At 46.5% G+C, this 19,828-nt stretch overlaps 2 protein-coding genes across 4 annotated transcripts in view; both read right to left on the bottom strand.

The window, feature by feature from the left end:
* Window positions 1-1,027: 1,027 nt before the first annotated feature.
* Window positions 1,028-4,457, bottom strand: LOC144127500 (uncharacterized). The gene is made up of 2 exons (XM_077660492.1): window positions 3,834-4,457; window positions 1,028-1,404 (listed from the first exon to the last, which is right to left on the bottom strand). Exons 1-2 carry the CDS (start codon window positions 3,996-3,998, stop codon window positions 1,099-1,101), a joined length of 471 nt encoding a protein of 156 aa, XP_077516618.1. The 5' UTR covers window positions 3,999-4,457; the 3' UTR covers window positions 1,028-1,098.
* Window positions 4,458-7,660: 3,203 nt separating this feature from the next.
* The window catches only part of LOC144129004 (protein arginine N-methyltransferase 9-like), a 118,788-nt gene continuing 106,620 nt past the window's right edge, over window positions 7,661-19,828 (bottom strand). For all 3 annotated transcript variants that reach the window (XM_077662866.1, XM_077662867.1, XM_077662865.1), the window contains exons 9-11: window positions 14,513-15,008; window positions 12,600-12,756; window positions 7,661-8,045 (exon numbers count right to left, since the gene is read on the bottom strand). In XM_077662866.1, coding sequence (XP_077518992.1) covers window positions 7,677-8,045; window positions 12,600-12,756; window positions 14,513-15,008 — 1,022 coding nt within the window. In that variant the 3' untranslated portion in view covers window positions 7,661-7,676. The remainder of the gene's footprint in view (window positions 8,046-12,599; window positions 12,757-14,512; window positions 15,009-19,828) is intronic.

Below are 19,828 nucleotides of genomic sequence, written 5' to 3'. Positions count from 1 at the left end.
GATGCCTTTTCCTTCGCTCTGTTCACGTTGCCAAGACGGCGTAGGGACGCATGAAAATGTAGCTTTGCCTCAACAATGTCTGTGCCTAAAGCTGATATTACTTGGGACCTGATTCGGCGATTACAACAGGTGGCTAGGCGATTTTCGCGCGGCCCTATAGACCTGTTAAGTGAAACTACTAGCAGTGCTGCTTATACTACTAGTAGTGCTGCCTATATATACTAGCAGTGCTGCCTACGGCGCACTTAGTGCATCTGGCTTTGGAGTTTGGAATCCCGGGCGGCATACCTCCATCCTGGATTCCTACAACCGCCGCCCTGAATTGGGGCCTGAGCTTAAGTTCTTTTCTTCTTTGCTTTTTAGTCAACAGTCTGAGGTGTACTTTACACCGGAAAGAAATTGGAGGAGACATTTAAGCTCCGCCTGAAGGATATGGCGCGATAGCGTGCGATGCGCCACTGCCCTGCGATAGCAGGTGCTACCAGCGGTGGGCCTTGTGCGACCCAGGTTGCTCTTCCAGAGCGACAAATAATTAACTGCCACCTGCAACTGGGGGCAGTTTTCTCACAATCCGGTGGGCAGGCTGCGATGACGCCGCAAGGTCACGTGGCCCATAGGTGGCCCACCCGCCTCCTAGATTGCTCTCTGGGCACCCCCTTCCAGAGTCACACTCGTGATTTTTCGGCCACAACGCCGCCGACGCCGGATTATCTGGCTAACGGGGCCTTTAACGTTATCACGTTAAAATTCCACATAGCAGCTTGCGAATCATGCGCTCCTTGCAGCTCAGACCACGATAAGGAAGCTTTCGCACAGATCTTTCGCCGGAGTAGCAGACGATGTTCATCACTGGCCACAAATGACTGTTATTACCTCTTAATACTTCGTTTCATTCTTTCCTGCAATATTTTACTCGTATTTTCGTCGGTTCACGCGTTCGCTCCAGCAAACTGCTACCAAGAGGAGCGCGGTGCTATTGTCAAACGATAAAAAAAGCAGTAACGGAGATATCAATAAACGCTTTATCTTCGCTGAAAGTTCGCCTTGCTACAGGAGGCTTCATATATCTTCTTTTGTTCTTGTCCGGACGGCGACCGCTCAGCTGTGGCGGCGACTCACAAGCACATGACAGGCAGGCTGCGCCACGGCCGGGTGCCACAGGGCCGTGACCCGGACGAAGTGCTTGGCGGGCGACTCGCGCGAGCAGCTGTAGCCGCCCGAGAAATCGACGTCGGCTGCGTCCACCTCGAGCCGGGACACCCTGAGCTCATCGGCGTTGTATTCCCACACGTAGTAGCTCTGCCAAGGGGACAAGTAGCGCAGCGGCAAGCCGTCCTTGGTCCAAGAGATCTTGGTTCTTCTATCGGCGAAGCAGTAGATGATGAAACTTTCTCCCTCTTGAACCTGCGAACGCCACGTGCCGAACATGGTGATCGATTGCAGCCTCGCTCATGGGCGAACGCTCATTCATTAGCATCCACCCGAGCGCAGCCATAACTTGGCTACGGAAGAAAGAGGTACAACCTTCAAAGAAACTTCGCAGTTCAAACTTTTGTCCTGGTGCGGGGATCGGACCCCGAACAACTGTCTGTCCTGGCCAATCGCTCTATACCAACTATAGGCCAACCACGACGCCTAGCAGATTGCAAGATGAGCCTGAATTCACCAACTCGAAGCGGGAATCGAGTTGTAATACAATGTGCTTAGGGGAATCCCCAAGGTGGAGCAGAATTGAAATAAGGGACTCATTCGCACCGAATCAGGAGCATGTATAAGGCAAACTGCTTTTCAGCCACAAAATTTTGTACCTGTATATGTCTGCGCTAGGGTGCATGATAATCAGTAATTACTCCTTATTTCAACTGCACTCCGCCTTCAATTCCCCTAAAGATACTAAACGAAACTTCATTCAGCGAGCAACGTCAGCGAGTAGGAGGAATTAACGTCTTCTTCGATAGTCAGAATCATCTGGTGAACTTTTCCAATGCGCGTTTCGCGACTAGATAAAATTAAGGTTGTCGCTTTAGCTCCGCGTCTTTCTTAATGTGCCAAACTAGCAGCAATCTTTGTCAAAATTGTGCATACTCTTAATCACATTTAGTGCAACATGGGGGTGCGTGTCCTCGCGTATACGCCGGTGTATTCAAACAGAGACGCGAGAAATCAACGTTCAGACAGCAAGCACCCTTAATAAATTTACTGCAGCGATTCCTTGCGATCCAGACGCCTGTATTCGCACCACTGGACGTAGCATGCACGCCGCGTCACAGATGCAGGCATTCCAGCCGATTGGCTCGCGTGGCGGCATAATAATTAATAATAATTGGTTTTTGTGGAAAGGAAATGGCGCAATATCTGTCTCATTTGTCGTTGGACACCTGAACCGCACCGTAAGGGAAGGGATAAAGGAGGGAGTGAAAGAAGAAAGGAAGAGAGAGGTGCCGTAGTGGAGGGCTCCGTAATAACTTCAGCCACCTGGGGATCTTTAATGTGCACTGCATGACATCGCACTGCACACGGGCGCCTTAGCGTTTTGCCTCCATAAGAACGCAGCCGCCGCGGTCGGGTTCGAACGCGGGAACTCCGGATCAGTAGCCGAGCGCCTTAATTACTCAGCCACCGCGGCGGGTCGCGTGGCGGCACCAAAATAATTTCTTTCGTCAACTCCGCATCCCGTGAATTTTTGCTGCATGCAGATTGTACACACGAGGAGTGCGTGTCTAACACACACTGACATCCTAGTTTCTTTTGACCTCGTTAGAGTGCGCCGATAGTGTATGAGTCCACGAGCCCCCGAGTTAACGTTGTGATAGACCATCCGCTGACGATGGCGCGCATACAGCTCCTATACAGACGGGCTTTAACGGCGACTCCGACCCAAGAAACCTTTCTCGTTTACAGCCAGTATGACACCAGGATCTACACACTTATGCAACAATCCGGTCCGAGTGAGTGCACAGCAACCAGTTTTGTGCGGTTACGTTCAGTTACGTTCAGACGTGTTAACAGGAAAGAAACCAATCAACTATCACTCCGTTGATGTCCCAAAAGCTACGCAGGATCTGCAAGGTCAGCGCTTACGACTGCAAAGCGCAAACGAGATGGAACACGCTGAAAGATGAAAACAACACGAGAGCGCTGCTCTGTCTTGTGCCGCTTGCCCGCGGCCTTGTTCGCGCCGCTTCCGCCCGAACGGCCGGGCGGTATAGCAATTTTTTTTAAGAGGTCGGAGTAGACAAATAAAGACAAGATGGAGACTGGAACAAGATTTATGAACACTGCTACGTGTACGTTCTCATCGTCTTCTTTTTGCGCTCGCACGTGCGCGCTGCCCTGGGACACAAGCTCGCGCTCACATCTTGATTCGCAATGGAGCCTGTAGTTCCGTTCTTCCTCATAATACGCCATCAACACGAAAGCACGAAAGAAAATAAAAAAGCATCGCAAGCTTACAGTGTCAGCCATTTCTCGTTGCAACATGATCGGCACGAAAAAAGCGGACAAGCTGAAAACACGCGCGACTAACGCTGCAATTCCCTCAGCTTATTTCGTGCTCTGGCCGTCGTACCCATGGCGACGGTTTAATGACTTTGGTGTTCGGCTGCTTATCCAAAGGTCGTTGGTTCGGTCCCGGCCACGGCAGCCGGCTTTTGCCACAAAGTGCAAACACACCCGTATGCTGTGCGATGTCAACGCACGCTCAAGAACCCCAGAGGTAATTAATCCAGTGGCCCGCACTACGACGTCCCTTACAGCCTAGCCTATATGTGCAGTTTCGGGACGTTAAACCCCACAGTTTATTTTATGTTGCACCACCATTCATGGCTTCTCACCTCCTTGTGGCCATAGTAGCTGATGAACTTGCGCGGCCGGCCTCCAGGATTCTGTTCCGGTCGGCAGGTGACGCCGGCAAGGAGGAGGCCGCACAGGAGGACCAGTGGCCACAGGGGAAGGCTGAGGCTTGCGTACGCGGGGCCACTCTTTCCCCTCAGAGGCATATGCGGACCGGGAGTGAGCTTGGGGGCCCGTTCCACACTGACGAGGACGTGGCTCCGCTATGGCGTTGAAAGTACGTGCCAGCAGCTCACCCGTCTCCTTCTTCTCTGAGCGTGAGGGCAAGCGCAGCGCGAGCTCGTCGCGAGGGCCGGTTCTTCGTCGTCTTCCTCCACGACCACGTGGGTACGTGTAGAGAAAAAGAATCGACCGAGGTTTCGGAATTGGCAGATACTTCAAAAAGAGACGCGAAGAGCACAGTACATCCAGGATATGAAAGAGCATCACAGAAGATGCGAATTCATCCAGACAGCGATGCTTCAAGAAGCAATGTATATCCAGCTGTACTGAAAAGCAACGACTATAGAGGCGATACTCTGCTGTTTCGGCCAACTAATCCAACTTGGCCGAGTTACTTCAAGCGCTAGCTGCAGGGGCGCCGACACGGCGAGCAGCGCTGGGTCTCTTCAGTGTCCATGGCCCGGACGCTGGACACGCGCGTTTATTTTGTAGCTGACATCTGGCATCGCATGTCCTCAGGGAAACCCCCGCAGTCACTAGGTTAGCTACAGACAGGCTTGTTTCAAAACCTATCTTGGTAATTTAAAGGGACTCTGAAATGATTTCTATGGGCATATTCTAGTGCAACAGATCTGTAAAGTGGTCTTTGTGGGCACGCGAGTCAAATTTGAAAGCTCTGGGTGCACCCTATAATTAAGCAAAAAAATTTCGAAATCACTACGCACAGTAGCTCGCAGCCGATTAGGGCGACAGACATCACCACGCGTCCCCAAGCCCGATGACAGCAGAGGGCAGAAGAGCCAGCCTTCAAGCTCGCCCTGTCTGCCCACTGGCGTCATCAAGGAAGGGGACACGCAGTGAGGTGTGTCGCTCTAATCGGTTGCGAGCTACTGTGTGCAGCGTTTTTAAAAACTGTTTCTAAATTATAGGGTTCACGCAAAACTTCCAAATTTGACTCGAATACCCACAAAGATCACCTTTAAAGATTTGTTGCACTATAATATGCCCATCGAAATCATTTCAGGCTCCCTTTCATGCTAACCTGCTGGCGAGGGCTCTTTCGTGGAAGAAGATGAATGGGTTGCGGTGCACCTCTATAGCTGCCACTATTACATTTTGACTTAAAAATTCTGTTTAAATCCCTCTTTACTATTATTATTACTAGTTTTGAAATCAAAACTCTTATCCTTTTTCTGTTCATGAGGAAGAATCCTCCGGTGTTGCGTGCCCGCGTGCTTTTCTTTTTTTCTACCCCGAGTACAGGTGAATATCCACCCGATTCTTATCCGATCCCCCAGTGTGGGTATGTGCCATCTTTTGATAGGCTAACAACAACAACAACAGCTGCCATTCCTTCGTTCATGAGTACAGCGAAAATCTCTGAAATGGATTCGGCCTCTGTCGTGCTCACGCCTACCAGAACCACGAATCTTCTACAGGAGAGGAGTTTGCACTTACGTCCAGGAAAGAATAATACCTGACCTAAGCATAAATTATTTATTGACGACCTCCGGGGGTGTAAACTGCCAGAATTCTTGCCCACCTCCTTCAAGGCAAAAAAAAACAGCGAGAGAGTCACCACCAACACACCATGAGAGGGCCCATTCCAAGAGTAGCTCTGCTGCGATAAAAGTGAACCATGTGACACCTTCATTCCACCGCTACTGCTCCCTAGAGCAAAAGAAAAATCCTAGCACAAGCTCAAATGGCTACGCGAAACACGTTTTCACAGGACCGTTTTGAACAAGATAACTCATTTTCTGAAACAATTGTTCCTCAAAGTAACACCAGAAAAACAACTGCCACCTCCCAAACGTTTATGAAATATGTTACAGCCGTCGGTGACCTGGGCCACAAATTTTGTTTCCTTGTAACGGGATTCTGAGCCACCGTGTAGAGCGAGGACAACCTATTTTATTCTTTTGTATGCCGTTGATGTGTGTTGAAGGGTCCTTCAATAGGTGCACTGAGCTCTCTCGACGCGGCGGAATACAAGTGCACGCATTCGCTTTAGCACCCAGAAAGTGGGTCCTGGAGGAAGAGTGATTTAGAACGGGGAAGGTAGTCAAGTAGTTTTCTGAATACTTAGCCTGGTTTTCTAGGCTCAAGCTGATACAGGCCGCTGTGAAAGAGGCCATGAAGCAGCGACTCCATCATGAGCGCCCGTTTTGGTCTGATTTTCAACACAAATGAACACGCATGACAGAAGTGTCTTGGGGAGAATGGGTAACCTAGAAAAAACGCTTACGAAAAACTTGAAACATGCTCTCAAACGCTTCAAAGAAAAGGGATCTCAGCTCCCTTCTAGTTCATTTTACACCTCGGGCGACCACATAAGTGATTGCTTTTTTGTGGCCAAGGGTTGAAGACAAAGTGCCCATAGTCATTCACTATTTACACCCCCAATGCAAATGCTTTGATCATGGCCGCCTTCTGGTCACCGCAAATTGTCGTGCACTTTCGTTTCCACCGTTGGCACTAATGTTCGGCTTGTGAAACTACGCACACGAAAATGAGAACTATTCAGCGCATGGCACCCAAGATGCCCAGTGCACTTGCAGCGGGCAGCGAGTAGAACAGGAGGTCTGAAAACTCCCATGGCTTTGCCGATTCTCGAGCAGCAGGCCGCACCTGAGTTTCAGTGAACTATGTTACGCCGAAGCCGGCGGCAACGAATCATCCAGAGAAACACGCCATGAATGCTGTGCTAGATGCAGGCAACATTTTCATGCTAGTGCGGTGCTCAGCATAGTGCGCTATGCACGGCGATTTTGGTTTGCTGCGTCAAATGACTATGGATGTATTGTGCAACGTTACAAATCGATGCACGCTGTGTGGAATTGACAGTTTGGCATATTATATCTCTTTGTAGGTAAATTTTACTTCAAAAAAAGAAATATAAATTACATGGATTAGAGACCTACGAGAGCTCTTAATTTTTAATATCCATTATTTCATTATAAACAGTTTCGTTATGACAAGACTGCACATATACACTTGACTCAAGCACAGCATTTGAATAATGTTTGTAGTTTGTAGTGTCATGACCCGCCTGTGTTTTATAATGCAAGTCCACAACGTCACCACTGTGGCATTACTTATATTCTACAGAAATACTACGACAGCAGCCCAAACTAATGCTACAATGCAGTCCTGTGGCACAGTGAATACCATACTAACACAGGCAGGAGTCTAGAGAGTATAAAAAATTTAGAAGAGTGAACAGTTTGAACAAATTGTCTCGGATCTGTTCTGAAACACTTTGGCATTTTAATGGTCTACAGCATATCAAAAATTACATGTTGACTTCCTATACTTACCAATTGTCTTTTTTTCAGACCTAAAAAGTTAAGCAAGAAAGTTGCATTCTATTAAGTTTGCTCTCATCATTTGTTCACGCAACAGTACCACTACAGCTTCTACTCTACTAAGCCACCATTTAACTGAGAGAGGGTAATATAAAAAACATTTTGAACATGAAACCTAAAAACGTAGGCACGAGGCTTTTGTTTGTTCTGGATCTCTTTTACTCACAGGCTTCTTTGCTCCTACACATGACCCTTAATTCTACCCTATTAAAAGATTTTTTTTCCCCTCCATCTTTCTCAACAACAGCCACAAGTGACAACGCAAACAAACATGAACAGACTGTTCCAAAATGTTTACTGCAGTACTTTTCCATCTCTCACATTGTCCAACCATATGCTGATGTTGCTGTCAATACACGATGTCCCAACCCTGATTGTAGTTCCCGCAGACCCAAGCACACCACCGCTAAACACCACAGCTGCTTGCAGAGACGTGTCTTCCGCACTATAGCTGCTTACGGTGACCCCATCAGGACTGTCCTGCTCAAACCAGTAGCAACAACCAGAGATGCGTCCCGCCTGCAGCAAAGGTACTGTTCGGACTGCTGATATTTCAGGAAGGTCAAGTCCAACATTACACATATTGATTTCCAGCAGTGTGAACACATCACACAGTGGACGGTGTGGAAGTGTCGCTAGGCAGATTTCTTGCTGCATGTGGACCTACAAATCATTAAAAGAAGAAGGTTGACAAAAAAAAAATCTAAGTGGCTTTAAACATCTAGTTGACAGCCATGCAATACAAAATGTAAAAATAATGCTGAAAGGCACAAGCTGACACACCAGAGTTAAGAAGACAATGAAGATGATATGAAACTTTGTGGTAAAGACATCGAAAACAGTATAAGAAGTGAAACAAGTGAAGGTGCAAGCACAGACCCGATGGAGTAAAAAGCATTTTAAAGTGCAAGATTTTTATCTACGCATTCCCCCATTCACTCACCCCCAGAAGACTCCTGTGAAGCGCTTGCAACTAATTTGAGAATGGATAATGTAAAACCAGATGCCTGGGTGCATCATTAAAATTAAACACACTAAGCAGCAATGTGCCCATGTTCACTGCCTGGTATTTCAATCCAAATAATAGGGAACGAAGGCAAGGTGTTGCGATTCAATGTAGCTACAACAAAAGCACTGCCAGCAAGTGGCTGAGAGTATACAAGATGGTGGCAATCTGATGATAGCAGCTAGGCAAGCATATATCACTTGGAAACCTTCGTAAAGACCAACACATCATCACCATCATCACTGATATGAACTGCAACATAGTAGGCTGGCGTGTGACCTTAATTTTATGACAAATACAGGCCCTCGTATACCTCTCCATCAGTCACAAGAAACCTGTCAGAATAAGCACACCACCTTACAAGTGATGCAATCCTGACAAAATTTTTTCTAAGCACACAACAAGAATCGTGACACAAAGATACAATATCAAGCTTTGCTTGTTTTTTGTCAACCTAACCCACTCTACCACCTTCCTCCTAAACTATGAGAAAACTATGAGAAAAACATCCTGGTTGCCTGCTGGCAACTATCAGCAAGCAGGAGGTTCAGCATTCATGAAAACATAAAGAGAACTTTTTTTTTTGCACTTCAACAAGTTCAACAAATTGTGCTACCAAAAGTAAACACAGCAGGCTCTCTTTAAGACGAGCTTGAAGGGACGTAAAAATTTGTTTGTCTTATCAAAAGTTCTTTCCAGTAGAAGTGCCCCGAAAAAAGATATGTGAGCATGATATGCGTGTTCAAATATGCGCTGCACGAAAAAATAAATAAAATGACCTCACAGTAAGAGGATAATTGCATCAGAACTTATATGGTACTATGCATGAAGTGAGATGAACAATGAGGGCATGAAATAAAGTCACATTATTCTATTCGAAAAAAATAGCATCAGTCTAGTTTTATTCTTTTTGCCATCTCTTCTTCGCTCCCTCTTCCGCAGCTCTTTTACCTCGCTCCTTCCGCAGTTTACCTGTTATCAACTCTACGAGCAGGTGCACCATGTGCCTTTCTGCCCGCTACAGGCAATGCCCATGCCACGCCGGTATATGGCCATTTCTACACCTCCACGACAACGCATATTACATCGCCGTGTAAGTTAAAAATTCGGCTCCCAACCGTTTAAGCCCTAAGTGAACGAGTGGGTGCACTCCGTGCCTGCGCGCCTTTTCGTCCGCTGATGGCAACTAGTGGCACGTGACGCACACACGATGCCGAGATCTGGCATCTCTACACCGCACACAAGCAGGATTGAAGATGCCCTGCCACATTCCTAACTGGCAAGAAAGCTTCCCCACAAGAAAGCACGCCCCCGCAAGGCAGCTTTTCCACACAACAGCACAAAGTTGCACGCAAGCTATCTTGTCGGGGTGCAGTTTTTTGCGTAGAAGCATTTTTCACATGTTTTTCTCGGCAATGCCGCGCAGACACCCCAAGAGTTCCGCTGTGCGGGGTCACTGGGGATCGTGGTCGCTGGGGATCGCATTCACTGTGAAAATTCGAATTGTCTTAACTGAAACAAGCGAGAAACAGTTTGTATTAAAGTGATTTTTTTTCCATTGAATCCTCTGGGAAGCAAACCAAATGGTCTCACAAGGTTCCTCCGAGAATTCGTCTTAACCAAGCTGTACGTTTTCATGGGTATTTACTGCACAGTAAAAAGGTACTACCCAATTAAATGCATTTTTGCAAGGCTCTGAATAAAGCCAAGTTTGTAGGTGCTCATAACACCTAGATTGTGGAGAAATGGCAAGTGCGTATGGGCACTGCTGTCATGTGGCAGGTGCCAATCTATGCCTGTGGCTACAAGCTGACCACACTTCATACATCAAAAAGCATTAGCAAGGCTACCATGGTCAGGAATGAGCAATTCGTAGCCAGGAGCGCCACTAGGCTGAGATATTGCTGAGTGCCATAGTCCATGCAGTGAATGTACTTAATCATCATTTTCAAGGAGCCAAACAGGGCCCATTAATATATTTCATGCTGCACATCTCATAACTTTAAAGAGATACTGAGGGAAAATGGAAGTTGGCCTGTATCAACAGACTACCGCGATATAATGTCAAAGACAGTACATACACCAATAACAGAGCTTTTAAAAAAAGCTAGAAAAGGACAAAAAATGAAGTAAATGTGTCACCATCACCGGCCAATTTCAGAAGTAAAGTCTGTATGTCTACACAGTTTATTTAGTGTGGATCCCAGAGGTTAAGCTAACCGCCATTCACTAAAAAAAAAAAACCATCAATGAACATAATGAGCCAATCACGTTACAAATGTGATTGAACACGCCACATAGAGATATTTGTTTAGCCTCCAGATAAACACCAATTTCCAAGCAAAAGCAGAATTCAGATGTGCTTCACATACCATCTTTCGCTACAGCTGCTTAGCAATGCCAAACGGCTGCAGATCATATACCCTCACAGCATGGTGTCCATATTCCTGAACACATTTCAAATTTTTCTCGAACCGTCTAGTGCTGCTTTCAGGAAGTCGGTGAGCCGGCTACATTTGAAATCTCTGCTGCACAGAATGGCAGGGCCATTTCATGTCCAGCTACAAGAATTGCTTTTCCAAACCAAGAAATAGAGGTGGACGTCACCAAGCTGCATGGCATGCCAAGGAAGTGCTGTCTGGCACTGCCACTTTCTTCTCCCATCGGAGGAATGTTTTACAAAAGCACACTGCAACTGATTTTTCATTGCAAAAACAGCTTCGGATGATAAATAAAATACAATATGATTGTGCACAGAAGTGCTTTTGCTTTTTTTTTTTTTTGCAAAATAAGGCTGCAATTCAATGAATGTGGAATTCTGCAGCATGCATGAATTCCTAAAGTTTCTGAGCTCTTCATGTTACTTTTGTGAAAAATGGTATATTCTAAGTATACACATACGAAATTTCGGATCATTCTCGACAGTGGAGCATAATGCATGCCTGAAGGGGATGTATAGTAGTTAACTATAAGCCACACCCAATGTGTAGTCTGCAGTGCTGAATTCTCATTCAAGTACCAATTTTTTTTAATAGGTTGTCGGCACCCAGCACACAGTCTACAGGGGTTGGGTGTACATCCCATGAACCAGTACAGGTGCCGAAACACTTCTTTCCACTCTATTTGGCAAGTGTACGTGTTTTTTCCCATATAGCTACAAGAAACTGTGCAGTCTCAGAACACGTCAAGATCGACATTATCCACACTGCTGGAACAAAGAAAGTCTATCATTTTATATTGACAAAAGAATCACCCTTGCAGTCTTCTTGACTCATTTTTTTCCCCAAGAGGTAACATGGATAGCACTAACGTCAGGCTCTTTCTGCCTGCAAAGCGAAATGCATAGCAGCACACTGCATTTGCCAACTGTGACACCAGCAAAGTTACGCACATGACTAATGAAGTTAGGCACTGATGATTAGCCATGTGCTTTATTTTCAACGTGGTCTGTAGGGAGAAGACACACAATATTATTCGAATGGAGATGACTGCTCATGCCAGTTATGACATGCAGAATCTGTAAAGTTTCCGATGGCAGGTAGCCTAAACACAAGGATGACTGCAAAAATTGCTGCGATTGAGAACCGCATTGGGAATGGCACCTTATAATGGGCATTTCAAAAAAAAAAACTACTGTATAGTCTTTACAACATAAAACATTAACATACATGTGTAGTCCAAGGACTATATACTGGACTTACATACATAAGGGTCAAGCATGCTTGGCCCCCTAGGTAATTACCAGTTTATAAATGTATATCCAAATGCTCTCGTATAAAACAAATGTTTTGACTAGCATACTCATTTATTATAGATGGTTTGCTTCTGAGTGTTTCTGTAAGAATTCTTTATGAAGTTTGATTATTTTCCGAAAAAATAAAAAATTCCATGGCTAAATGTTTCCCAAATGGACTCTAAACAGCTTCAACTGCATTGCTGCATGCATGCTTGTCGAAACCTGCACAATAACTTTGGTCCTAGCCATTAAAAGAAAAGGTCAGCAACTGCTTCCCTTGGGAGCAATGCCACCGGCTTTCGGCTTTCTGTACTCTTCGTTGAATGAATTTGTGTTGAATCAAGAATGGCTGTGCACAGCATTTTAGTCAATAAAAAATTGTCCCTAAGATGCCTTCATAAGAACAAAATGACTTTCTAGAGACTGTGACACACAAACAAAACCCTCCTAGTCTCTCGCATGAAAAAGCACTCACCTGAAAAATATTAATAGAGTCTGCAATCCTAAATCCAAGGGTTCGGCTGTCTGATACAAGATGTGACTGTTCTTCTAGTGCTTCGCTTTCTACAAGTACGCCACGCAAGGTCACAGAAGACGGAACCATTGTAACATCAGGTTTTAAACAGCTCTTCCTATAAAGAGAAAAGAAGAGTGTCTTGAAAAAAAATTCTGAATTGTGCACACTACTCAGATTCAAAAGAGGCAACTGCTATCAAGGTAAGTGAAACGAAGAAGACAAGACAGCAAGAAAGTAAAAAGGAAAAGAAAGCCAAGACTAGAGAAACCCCCTCTTTTTTTTCTTTCTCTGAGAGGCAGACTTTTTCATCTTCAACCACAGCTGCTGAAATTAACACTGCATGTTTAAGTAAGAAAATCACTTAAAAAGGACAGTAATAAGAATCCAGAACAAAAATGGCAAGAATGGTAAATTTTAACGTGATAGCGTTAACAGCCCCATGCCACAGAAAAGCTGGCGTCAGCATTGCAATGCGTATATCCCCAAGAAATGAATTTCAAAGTGTTTTAATACAGTTAAACCGAGTAGACGTGCGAAAGCACATGTTTAGCCTGATTGACTCATGGTTTTGCCCAGCTGGGTCGTCAGCATGACAATATTACATTCAGGTTAAGCTCTGATCGAGGTTAAGTTGATGTTTTTTCGCGCCGCAGAGAGAATTTTAAGATGATGACGACGTGCAATGCACAGCGCGAGAGTGTGTTCCAGTTTAACTCGAAGCATGTTTGGCTGCGGCCATAGCCTAGTGTTCTCGCGTAGCAGCCTGAGAAGCTGATCTGTTCACGCTGCCGTGGATTTGGCTCCAAGTTGTGGGCCTTTATACGATTTCTTTTTAACTTAACATGGCGCCGCTGTTGCTCGGCAACGGCACAAGAAAGATCGACACAAGATTCATGCTCGGTGTCGGTGAGCATATGAGTGCTTTCACACTAAAATTCAGATAACCCTATGAATGGTCACAAATATCTTAGAATCATTTAAAGACAAAGAGTAAAAATTTGTGTTAATTATGTGGGGAATCGAACCCGAAAATGTTCGAATTGCGAGATGGGCCCATTACCCATACGCCATGAAGGCCCGTTGGTTCAAGCTGAATAAAGGTGGACCTAGTGAATGTGTTTGGTTTTTGACTTAGTTAAGTGCCTCAGAGACATGTACTGATGCGAATGGGAGTAATTATGCATATACTAATTAGGAATTAGGTCGTTGTGTGAGCGTTCAGTAGACACTGCAAACGGGACATGCTAACATCTACTATTAAAGACGAAGCTCAAGTGTCCCGCAAGTTTTTTGACATAGCAGTAGCCTGTTTCTGTTGGTAATATCTTTTATATACACAGGTTTAGGAATGCTGAGCACATATTTTGGCAAGTGGCATCCATTTGCAATGCAATGTAGGCGAATTTCTGTCAGCACTGCATTCGTGACATAGTTCGAGAAACACTCACCATCAGCATACACGGTGCACCCTCCTCCCTGCTCCTGCCCGCACTACACCTCTACACCTCCTCTAGCTTCCACCAGCACTCCATTCAGCGCATGTGCGAACCCCTGGCATTGAAAAAACGACTAACTACCATGCATAAGCTGGGAGCCACTGTCTTGGGAACTAGCACTTCAAAAATGAGCATTATGTAGTAATAATCAGCTACAGAGCATAGGAAAAATTAGCCTGTTTACACTGATGGCAAACAATGCTGCGCTCCACGTACAAAATAGGAATTGTGCACATGTAATTCCAACTAATTAACTTGAACAAAATGCCTGTCAAAAGGCATTATGGCAAAAGCTGGCAAAATAACATTCGCATGTGCCAAATCTATAACCTGACAACATTACAACACAAAATTGGCAGTGCACGACCAACTTACCTGAGCAGTGCAATGTCTTCAAAAACACCTTGCCGCAGGAGCCCCGATGATTCAAACACGTTCACAATAAATATATCGTACTGCTTCCCCTTGCCATTATGTAGTTCCTCCAGGTTTTCCACCGCATTCACAGCCATCTCCAGTCCGTGAGCCTTCACAAAAGAGGCAACAAAATCTTTGGAATTGGAATTTGGCACATAGGTGAGCTTCCAGTCTGGTTGACGTCGAAGCAGAAGCAAACCCAGGAGTGGAATGTGTGAGGCGTCCAGAATGTTTTGTGTGGAACGATTCCCAAGCCTTGCGTCAAGTTGTTCTGAAATCTGTGCCATTATGGGTGCTTGACCGTTGAGTGCACGTATAACCTCGGACTCCAAGCTTGTCACTGCTTTCTTTGGGGCATTAATAAAGGAGTCTAACTCACAGTGCACAGTGATGTGGCCCTGGCAAGATATTTCAAGCATGACAGTTTCCCCGCTGCATACTTGCACACTTGGCCCTGCACAAAAAAAAAAGAACACTAGTTAAAAAGAAAGGACACATGGACAAAAACACAGATCTATTCATACAAACAATAGGAGAGAAATCAGGGGAGCTCAAGATTTCACAAGTTAGGCTTCTAAGGACATTTATACCATCAAATACATTAAACCACAAACTTTTTCACACTGACAAAATAGGAAAATATGCTCAGAAATTTACGCAGCTTGTATTGCATAACAGTAGTGAATTGTACTCATAATGAAGGAAAAGGTTTTGTACAGTAGAATCTCGACGATATGATCACGATTGATACCAAGTTCAGGATACGAATTAGCAAAATTCCCTGCCCAGTGTGCATTGAGTACAATGTGTAGAATTTGGGGCATTCCAAACAATCTCCCGTCCCACTGCGGATGACAGGGATGCGTGAGCCGCGACCCTACCATGAGCACTAAGCGTTGCCTGCACATCGCCAAAGCCATGATCACCAGTCGCGCTGTACACACACAATGTGAGAGATCGCCGAAATTGGAGTGAGCTGTGGTACGCAATTCAAAACATCACGAACATCGCAATCGCTAGTCGCATGATACACATCGTGGGGAGTGAACAGTGGCACGGCTGTAAACTAATCCCGTCAGCCGTAAACAATCTTCATGGATGTATTTCCCATACTTCTGCTTATGGAGTTTGCTCATGTTGGGTGGTATGAATTTCATATAATACGAATATTTTTTGCAACCTGGTGAGATTTGTATCATCGAGATTTTACTAGTATATACATATTGTGAGGGAAAGCTAGGCCGAGACGGCAGGACATTTGTGGAAGAAGGCTAGGCCGAGACGGCAAGACGGCCGTGCCTGGCGTTTATTCTAATGGTGAACCCAAGGCGCGTGGTACAGGCGGAGCCGCGGGATGATGATGGTATGTACAAGTGAAAGAAGATGATCCATGGAAGGCTCACACAATCTGTCCGGGGGTTGGAAGCAGCCTGCCTGGCCGCTCCTATGTAACCGATGCACCGCGGCGCACAAACGGTTTCAAACGGGAAACGTGGACAATTTCAGTACCACGGTGGCGTCGATCAGCTGGGGGAACAACAGGTGTGACACTGTAGTTCACTGGGGAAGTTCAATTGATGACCCTGTAGAGACAAAGGTAGCGGTGGTGAAATTTATCACTAAGGCCAGGGGTGTGTAAAGTAGTTCGTCCCCTGGTCAGAAAGAGGCCAAACGATGAGTAGAATCATAGCGACTCTTGCAGTCTTCCTGGCAGGCTTCAGTGTTGAGGAGAGCAAAGTGACGGCATCTGGCCACACGGGATACGAACTGGGCAGGTACTGATGTGGAGGTATATTCAGGCGTAGAGAAGAAAGAACTGTCGAGAATTGTGGTGGGAGGGCGACCGTAAACGAGGAAGAACAGAGAGTAACCGGCAGTCCGCTGTATTGCTGTATTATAGGCGAAAGTGACGAACGGTAGAACAGTGTTCCAATTTCGATGATCCGGTGTCACATACATATCCAAAAGAGTGCGATGAAAACGCTCAGTTAAGACCGTTGGTAAGGGGATGGTAGCTTGAGGTTGTCATATGAAGGGTGGATGATGCGTGAAGAACTTCGACAGCGACTGTCGATAAGAAGGTCTCCCCGCGGTCACTTAGGAGCACCCAGGGAGCACCCTGCTGCAATACAATAGATCCCAAAAAGAAATTTGCTACCTCTTGAGCTGAGCCAGTGGGCACGGGAGCAGTCTCGGCGTATCACGTAAGGTGATCGACAGCTGTGATGACTCAATGGTTACCTCGATCGGAGAGAGGCAGGGGACCATAAAGTCAATGCCGACAACTTCGAATGGCGTGGCGGGACAGGGAAAGGGTTGTAGGAGGCCAGTGGGTGGAGAAGTCGGCCGTTTGTGACGTTGACACAGCAGGCAGGAAGCGGCATATTTAGCAACGCTGGACGATAGGCCAGGCCAAAAGAAATGTCACTTCAGGCGGTTGTAGGTTCTGTGGAAACCTAGGTGACCGGCAGTAGCGTCATCGTGGAGAGCCGCTAAGATATGGGAGCAAAGCACCCGCGGCACGACTGGGATCCAGCGGGTTCCATCAGGGCAATACACGCAGCGGCGTAGGATGCCATCTTCGAGCTTGAAGTTGTGTAGCTGTCAGCGAAGCCGAGCATTGGATGGGTTCGAAGCACCGGTAAGGCGGTCGATGATGGGACAGCAGTAGGCGTTGGCTAGTTGCTGCGAGCGGAGAGCATGTTTGTTGCCGGAGTCATCAAACTCGATCCTCTTACTGCCTTGTACCCTGACTCTCGCTGGAGCTGCGTTCCGGTTGCCGTTTCGCACCTACCACCATCATCATGCCAACCGAAGACAACCCCGGCCCTGACAGACCTCCTACCCAGCGCCTCCACCACTTGTGAAGGAAGGCTAGACCAAGACGGCAGAACGTTTGTGGAAGAAGGCTAGGCCGAGACGGCAAGACGGCCGTGCCTGGCGTTTATTCTAATGACAAACCTGAGACGCGTGCCACAGGCGGAGCCATGGAATGATGATGGTATGTACAAGTGAAAGAAGACGATCCATGGAAGGCTCACAATATATACATTATTACTGCACACTAGAGAAGTTACAGCATTTATTACTTAGTGCAAAATTCTAACAGCAATCTAGATACAAACTTAAAATGGGTAGCAAGTATTCTTTGAAAATTGGATGCAAGGAATGGGTAAAAAAAACAAGAAAATGATCGCCATACTATGAAGGCTGAGCATATTCTAAACAACAACTGCTCAGACAATATTTTTTGACAGACGAGTAAGTTCTGAACAGAACAATATGCCATTAAAAAAAAATAAACTATACAAAGGTTGCATCTTTAGGTGCAGTAAGACGAAACCAGGAGAACATTTATTTTTTTTTTATTCGAGAAGTGTGCCATGAGGCATAAGTTGAAAAAAGGAAGGGGGGGGGGGGAGAAGGAATGCACGGGATTGAAAGTTAAAAGAAGGAGTGAAGAACCGTTGCGCTGAGGTAGTCGCAGAGGTTGCTAATGAAACGGTTGTCCATAGTCCACTTCACGTAGTCACTTTCACGGTTCCACCGCAGGCCCACGTCCCTGAGGAGCCGTTTTCTGATAGCAGCCGTCGCTGGGCACGTCCACAACAAGTGCCGCACATCACATATGTCCGGTGCAGCGCTATAGTGAGGGCACCTGTCAGGTGCTGGCAGATCTTTGGCATGCCACCGATGACGGACAGATGGTGTCAGAGCCGCCCCTGCCTGAATCCGGCGCACGGATACCTCCTCCTGCCGAGTAAGACTACGGGGGAGAGGGTGCGAACACACAGGAATTAGAGCGCGTGTTCGCTGGCGCAGAACTTTGGAATCGGAAACATGGGACAGGAACGGATCTGGGGGAAGAGGGGAAGGTGGCGGATCATCTAATGTATGAAGATAAGTCACAGCATTCACTTGAATGTTATGTGGATCCTGGGCATGGCCGCGAATCCAGTGTATGCGCACAGGACATGGATACTTTGCGCAGAGCACTAGAATTGATTGTGAAATCTGGAACGTCCATTGAACAGCATTAAGCTGTTTAAGGGCGGCGCAGGAGTCAGTGTAAATATGAACTATATTGAATGTTGGAACGAGCGGAAGGGAAGCAATGGCATTATAAATGGCTTGAAGTTCCAATGCCAGGGGAGTGCACGTATCCGCAGTATACGTCGCGCGAGAGTTGAGATGCGGATGAGATGGACTATACACAGCAGTAACTCCCCTCTCTGCAGAATGTGACGCATCCGTGTATAATATGCACCCTTCAGGCAGATACGCTGCTGATACCGACGGGGAAACAGTGGGGCGATTGTCAGTGAGCTGGCAATAGGACCACGGTGGAAGTGTCTTTATACGATGAAGTTTGAGAGACTGCCTCCGAGCTCTATTTGCCACCCGTTGGTCGATGATTTCACTGAGTGTATTAAGTTGGGCAAACTCCTGTAGCACAGGTATGGGTGTTAAACGATGCAGATATGTTATGACGCGCATAGCCTCACGATTGATAGCTTCAAGGGAGTCCCACTGTCTGCGAGTGAGACGTTGAAATTGTGCCTGATATACTATCCGTGGCTGAAGGATAGAGCGCACAAGCTGGCAGGCCGTATGAGCACGTGCGCCACCAGAGCGCATAGCTATGCGACGAATCAGACCTAGAGTAGCGTGAGCCGATTTACGGGTGGCTGTCAGCCACGGGGTGCCAGTCCCAGATGTATGGAGGAGAAGACCAAGAATGCGAACAGTTTCTACCTGAGGAATCAGAGAATTATGTACCGTAAAATTTAAGGGGGGAGCTTTACGTAAGCCGGTTTTATTTCCAATTCGAATGAAACATGATTTAGTAGGAGAGAGTGTTAGACCCAGAGGTGGGAGGCGAGATGTCAATACATCCAGCGCGTGTTGAAGGACCGACTGATGAATAGACGCATCTGGATGACAGCACCACAAGGTTATATCATCGGCATACGCAAGCACGTGGATAGAAGGGATGGACTCTAGGGCTCGAATAAGAGGAATTAAAGCCACATTAAATAATGTAGGGGCGAGAACGGAGCCCTGCGGCACTCCTCTATTGGAAGTGAAGTTACCAAGGGCTTTCCGTGGACACGCACGCTGAAGGTTCGATTTGCTAAAAAGGCGTGAATGGAGAGGAGGAACCGGTGAGGGAGACCAAGAGTTTGAAGGGAGGCAAGAATGGCAGAGTGAAGGATGTTATCATATGCCTTTGTTACGTCTGTAGCGATTACGGTTCGTACAAGGTGCCTCTGC

This window comes from Amblyomma americanum, chromosome 4, assembly GCF_052857255.1.
Source record: "Amblyomma americanum isolate KBUSLIRL-KWMA chromosome 4, ASM5285725v1, whole genome shotgun sequence".
Lineage (NCBI taxonomy): Eukaryota > Metazoa > Arthropoda > Arachnida > Ixodida > Ixodidae > Amblyomma > Amblyomma americanum.
The sequence above is the reverse complement of the archived record's forward strand: the minus strand, read 5'-3'. Positions and strand labels throughout refer to the sequence as shown.